Below are 6000 nucleotides of genomic sequence, written 5' to 3'. Positions count from 1 at the left end.
CTCTTTAAATCACTAATCAACAAACTAATAACTAGACTAAATTTAAATACAATAGAAATACAGGGGTAAAATCTAGGGCTGTCAAACAATTAATCGTGATTAGTCGCATGCAAAATAAAGTTTGGGTTTGTCTAATACATGTGTGTACTGTGTATATTTATTATGTATATTTAAATACACACAGATGCATGCATATATTTGAGAAAAAATATGTTATATTTAAATACAAAATATTTATATGTACAAATAATATAAATTATATTAGTGCTGGGCAATGATTAATCGTGATTAATCACATCCTAAATAAAAGTTTTTGTGTACGTAATATATGTGTGTACTGTGTATATTTATTATGTATATATATATAAATACACACACGTGCATGTATATATTTAAGAAAAATATGTTATGTTTATATATTAAATATATTTAAATATAATATAAATTATATGTATATAAATAAACACATGTAAATACATATAAATATTTTCAAAATATATACTGTGTGTTTATATATACATATTTAATATACACAGTAAACACACATATATTATATAAACAAAAACTTATTTTTAAACATGATTAATCGTTTAAACAGCACTAAATTATATATATATATATATAATTTTTATTTTTTATTTTTAAATGACATGCATATATGTGTGTGTATTTATATATACATAATTAATATACACAATACACACACATTTATTATATAAACAAAAACTTTTATTTAGGATGCGATTAATCATGATTAATCATTTGAACAGCACTAAATTATATATATAATTTTTATTTTTTATTTTTAAATGACATGCATATATGTATGTGTATTTATATATATACATAAATTAATATACACAGCACATTTTATGTAAACACAAACTTTTATTTTGCATGTGATTAATCATGATTAATCGTTTGACAGCCCTAGTAAAATTGCTCCCACTATTATTTGCTGTTTGAATAAAAGTGTTTCTTATCTGACAGTGGGAAATGTTGTAACAACAGCACTGTGTGTACATTAATTACACTGTTTAGGGATAAGTAACCCTAATATATTTCGAAAACACTTTTATTTGTAGAATAAGCATATGTGTGAATAGAATTTCCACTTCTGAGACACAAAATTGGATCTATCCACACACATCTTAAGTTGCAATGTGAACAGTTTAAGTTAAAGTTATGTAGGAATGGCAGATGACTTACCAGTTAATGTTTTCATTGTTCTACTAAGGATTTTACTTATTAGATGAGGGGGTTTGTGTTTCATTTCAGGTGAACTGTGAAGTGGGCCTTATGTGTGTATAATTTGAGCTCGAAAGCCTTAAGTGCAGTTCATTTTCCTCTTCATTTACGGGTGCGTGGACTGTTCACAGCGGCTCTGTGCTCGGCTGCTCTGGCCTGCTGTGCTGGAGCTGTGAAATCGCGCTGATGGTCTGTCACATTATTTCTCACTGACACCGTCTGAGCGCAGGAGCACCACGCCAAAAGATCAGCTCAAAAACACTTCATAACACACAGCTCCACTCAGCTCCGGGTGAGTTCCTCTTTTTATTTTACAGTTAAGATATAGACGCGTTTGTTTGAGTGGGAGGAGTGATAAAAAGAGCTTTTCTCGCCGTTTTTCCACTGATGTAAATATAATTAGGGACTTTAGAACGCTTCAGCTCTTACTGGTCGCCACAAAACACAGTTTATAAATATAAATGTTTCTCATAACCAGGGCAGATTCGTTAGCGATGAGCGGCCTGTTCAGGACATGTGGCCCTGGGCTTTTAAAGGACGACCAGGGCTTTATTTGTGGTAGTTTTGTGAGACTAAAGGCAGATGGTGGACTAAAGCCAGCGCGACATTCACTGCTAACACAAGCTAATACATCTCCATGGTTTCACTCTAAATGTGATTTAAATCAGTTAAACACTAGCCGGAAAAGTAAGGAGTGTTTTTATAGAGTGTATCTATGTGTTAGGTGTGTTAGAAGAGCGGTAGACAGACAATTTTACATGTATTTGTGTGTTTTTGTGTAGCTGGGAGCTAACGCTAGCGGTTCACGGAAGTGTGTGATAACCAGCTGCTCTCTCCTATTTATATACTTTATTTATTGACCGTATTCATCATAAACACAACACACGTGCGTGCTGTGTTATGTAGCGCATCGCGGCTAGTTTTGTGTTGTTTTTATTTCTTCTTTGATGTGACTTGTCTTGGGTTCGGAAGTTTGGCGTTTAAAACGTTTTTAAAGATGCTTTAGAGATCGGAGAAGGCACCACGAAGACTTTTATTGATCATTTTATAAGTTTTGTATGAAGTAAGTAGGGACACGCCTAGAAGAAATTAAGCTACTAAAACAAAAAAGGGCTTTAAACAACATCAGCTCGTCTGTAAACCGCTTTTAATCTCAAGTTCTTCAGTATTTATCGTACCTTACTATAAATAGTCATGTATGTGTTTTTTTTTTTTTTTTTTTTTTTTTAAAGACTAGTACTTGTGATTTTACTTATGTTTACAGTTAAAAAGCAGATTAACTAGTTCGGTTTATATTTGTAGTTTTTTTTTTAAATCAGTAAATTTATATTTTATTATCAGCATACTGACACTTATATTTAATCACTTAAAATATAGTAATGCTCTCTAAAGCATTGTCACTATTTTGCCCACTTAAGTTCTGTCGACCGCAGCTGACAGATTTTTAATGTAAATGTAGTAGTTTTTACATTTAATGAGTTTTTGATTCTAAACACTGGAATATTTTCTATTCTTTTTAGTTTTGTAAATGTTTTAATAACTTAAGCTGTGTATTTGAACGGTCTTTATTGTTTGTAAGCATTTTAATGACTGAGCTGTGTTTTTTAAACAGTGTTTTTAATCTGTAAGTGTTTTCTGGCGTGGAATCGGAGAGGAGGAAGCGAGAGAGGGGGACTCATATAAGCCGAAAGGAAATGCCAATCGCCACTACTGGTCATTCAGCGTCTCGAGAGCCCCGCGTCTGTTCCCCGGACCCCGTCCCCAAGCGTGCTGATTTATGCGAGGACGCAGGGGCCCAGCCAGCGGAATACGGGGGTTCGGAGGGGGGCCACAGTCTGGGCAGCACTAGACTTTCTGGAGCGCTTGAGAGCTCCTCTGCGGCGTCTCATTCCCCTCCCACTTCCCCTTTCCTCCTCCACCACCACCACCACCACCACCATCATCACCCCCATCCTGTGACTATGGAGCCCCCCAGGACTCGATCACGCTCGCGGTCTGGATTTTACCACGGTGGATTATCTAACTCGAACGGTAATGCTGGGAGTGGCGGCGGTGCGCTAAGTCCAGCTGGAGGAATAAGCCACCACCACCATCACCATCAACAGCAGCTCGGAGCTGCTCATGGACACACGGAAAACCTGCGCCCGTCCGGGAACATGCTTTCCCCAGGCGCCCACAGACACACAGGGCCTGGAACGCACAGAAACTCGGGAGCAGGTAAGACAGCCTTAAACCACCAGTTTAATTTGGGTTGTGGATCTCATTTCAACTTAGATTTTTAAGAAAAACAAGAAATTTCTTACTGTGTTGAGATTTTAACACTTTGAAACAAGGATATGTGGCCTGAGTGTAGTTGTATTACAGACTACATCTGACTGGATAGGGGTGAAGACAGCTTTAGGCTCATCCCCATCCATTTATTGTAGTTGATGTATGTTTATTGTCGTTTAAAATAGTGTTGGACTGATTTAACACTATATTTGTGACCCTGGACCACAAAACCAGTCATAAGGGTCCATTTTAAGGGGGCAAGTAGGACAATGTTTGGCTGAGATACAGCTATTTGAAAATCTGGAATCTGAGGGTGCGAAGAAATCTAAATATTGAGAAAATCGCCCTTAAAGTTGTCCAAATTAAGTTCTTAGCAATGCATATTACTAATCAAAAATTAAGTTTTGATATATTTACGGTAGGAAATTTACAAAGTGTCTTCATGGAACATGATCCTTACTTAATTTTTGGCATAAAAGAAAAATCTATCATTTTGACCCATACAATGTATTGTTGGCTATTACTGCAAATATACCCGTGCTACTTAAGACTGGTTTTGTGTTCCAGGGTCACATTTGTGGTGTATTCAGAATATTTACAGAATATAGTCACAGTGCTAAATTGCAGTTCTCATTTCTTCTTTAGCGTTTGCGCAAGTTCTGATGAGCACCACACCAAGCATTCCTATGATACTACTTTTTCCACAGTCCGCTCTGTTTTGCATAGAGCTGTGTCTGCGCAGTTTTCAAAGTATACTCAACCATGGATGAGCATGAATGGATGAGTTCGACACATGCGTCATACCACCTACTAGACTCGTTATATCTTAAAATTCTCCCCACAGATGCGCTGTTGTATGCAGGCACTACTGATGATGAAAATTACATTGCGTATACCATTGTAGAACAAGGAAGACCGAAGTATACAATGGGTTTGACAAGATGCTGTTTCGTACTAGACGGTGATGCATACATGCAAGTGGACAGACTTGCATTCATTCAGATACAAAAGCTGTGACTATTCTTCCTTGTTTTGGATGCTTAATGCTGTTATTCGCTGGTCCAAAATAGCACTCTGGTTTCCCCACAGTATGGGACAATTGTTCCCACTGGCTTTAGGGTTTAAGTTAATAATTGACCCGATCGCACCGTCTGTCTAACGGCATCATGGTGCTTTACGATTTTAGTATAGCTGAATGGAAATTCCAAAATATAAAGTGTTTAAGCCTCTGGCATCCTTATTTCCTGCCACATGATGGGCTTAATCAGCCCCAGCACTTCCTTTTTGCCATAGACAGCAAGCTGTCGGGACCAAATGCACATGCGGCCATGTGTTCACACACCTAGAGTTAATGTAGCTAGTGCTCGTATACTGGAGCGAGGCTTTACATAACACATGTGAAATAAATAAATTGGGGAAAAAAAAGTGGAGGACCTGTATGACCATGTATGTGTAAAGGGGGTGGACTGGAATATCTCAGGTGTTGTGCTTTAAGCTCAGGTGTGTTTGCCTACTGGCAGTTGCTTTTTTGTGGCCGAGCTGCGCTACACACACACTTTTTACTAAAAAGCCCAGACTGGAAATACCTGTCTGATGGAGTGAGCGTCAAGCAACCTGCTTTGCCTGCCTGCTGCCGCCACTGCACCAACTAGACTAGAGTGTGTGTGAGCTTTTGTCATTAAGCAAGTCTTTGCTCTCTTTCTGTCCTATGATTTGTCCTGATACGCGAAAGCATCTAGGTGTGAGCAAGTGATATTGACTGGATGGATAATCAGAGGTACTTTACCTGAGTGTGTATATGTGATATTGACTAGTGGGATATACAGTAACGGTGTATGTATGTGTGTTTGTGTGATATTGACTGAGATCAGATAGGCCGCTTTGATAATGAGAGAAGCTCGGCACACTGAAATCCCCTGAGTTCAACACCATCTGCTCTCAATACAGAAGCGCTCTCTCTCTGCCTCTCCCGCTCTCATTCCTCATCCCTTTATCTCTTTTGTCCACCCGATCCCCCTTTCATTTTCTCACACTGACTTTCCCTGTCCATTTACCTTCCTGCATATTTCATCCTCTCATCGAACTCATATTTGCCTGTAAATGCACATGTGTGCATAGAGGGAGGAACCGTGTTAGACCTCCTGAGGCTTATTCTGCTGTAGGTGTTCGCTATTATTCTCAGCGCTGAGAGGAGAGGGAGAAAAAGGGCTATCAGGTCCCATAAAATCAATAGAGAAATGGATTTCTGGTGGGCTTGTGCGCATGCAGCCCCTCCGCTTGCGAGTGTCTGTGTGTGAGCATGCACTCGTGTGTGTGTGTGTGTGTACATGTGGATAGTTCAAGATCATTTGAAGGGTGTAGAATCCCCCCTGGGGCCGGTCCAGACCGAGCTCAGTTCTGCTGACTCTTAACAGAAATGTACAGAGAGTATGTTAGAGGTGACCAAATGGATTAAGGCTCTGAAACTGTTCTTTCCCCCTG

General features: G+C 38.6%; 1 protein-coding gene across 3 annotated transcripts in view; it reads left to right on the top strand.

Annotated features, from left to right (window-relative positions):
* Positions 1–1382: 1382 nt before the first annotated feature.
* rnf38 (ring finger protein 38) overlaps positions 1383–6000 on the top strand; it is a 40663-nt gene continuing 36045 nt past the window's right edge. The window contains exons 1-2 of one of the 3 annotated variants that reach the window (XM_051113522.1): positions 1383–1540; positions 2861–3465. In XM_051113522.1, coding sequence (XP_050969479.1) covers positions 2943–3465 — 523 coding nt within the window. In that variant the 5' untranslated portion in view covers positions 1383–1540; positions 2861–2942. Of the gene's footprint in view, positions 1541–2160; positions 2312–2860; positions 3466–6000 lie in introns of those variants that run through there. The other 2 variants (XM_051113529.1, XM_051113513.1) reach the window with 2 other exon arrangements.

This window comes from Labeo rohita, chromosome 1 (assembly GCF_022985175.1).
Source record: "Labeo rohita strain BAU-BD-2019 chromosome 1, IGBB_LRoh.1.0, whole genome shotgun sequence".
Lineage (NCBI taxonomy): Eukaryota > Metazoa > Chordata > Actinopteri > Cypriniformes > Cyprinidae > Labeo > Labeo rohita.
The sequence above is the reverse complement of the archived record's forward strand: the minus strand, read 5'-3'. Positions and strand labels throughout refer to the sequence as shown.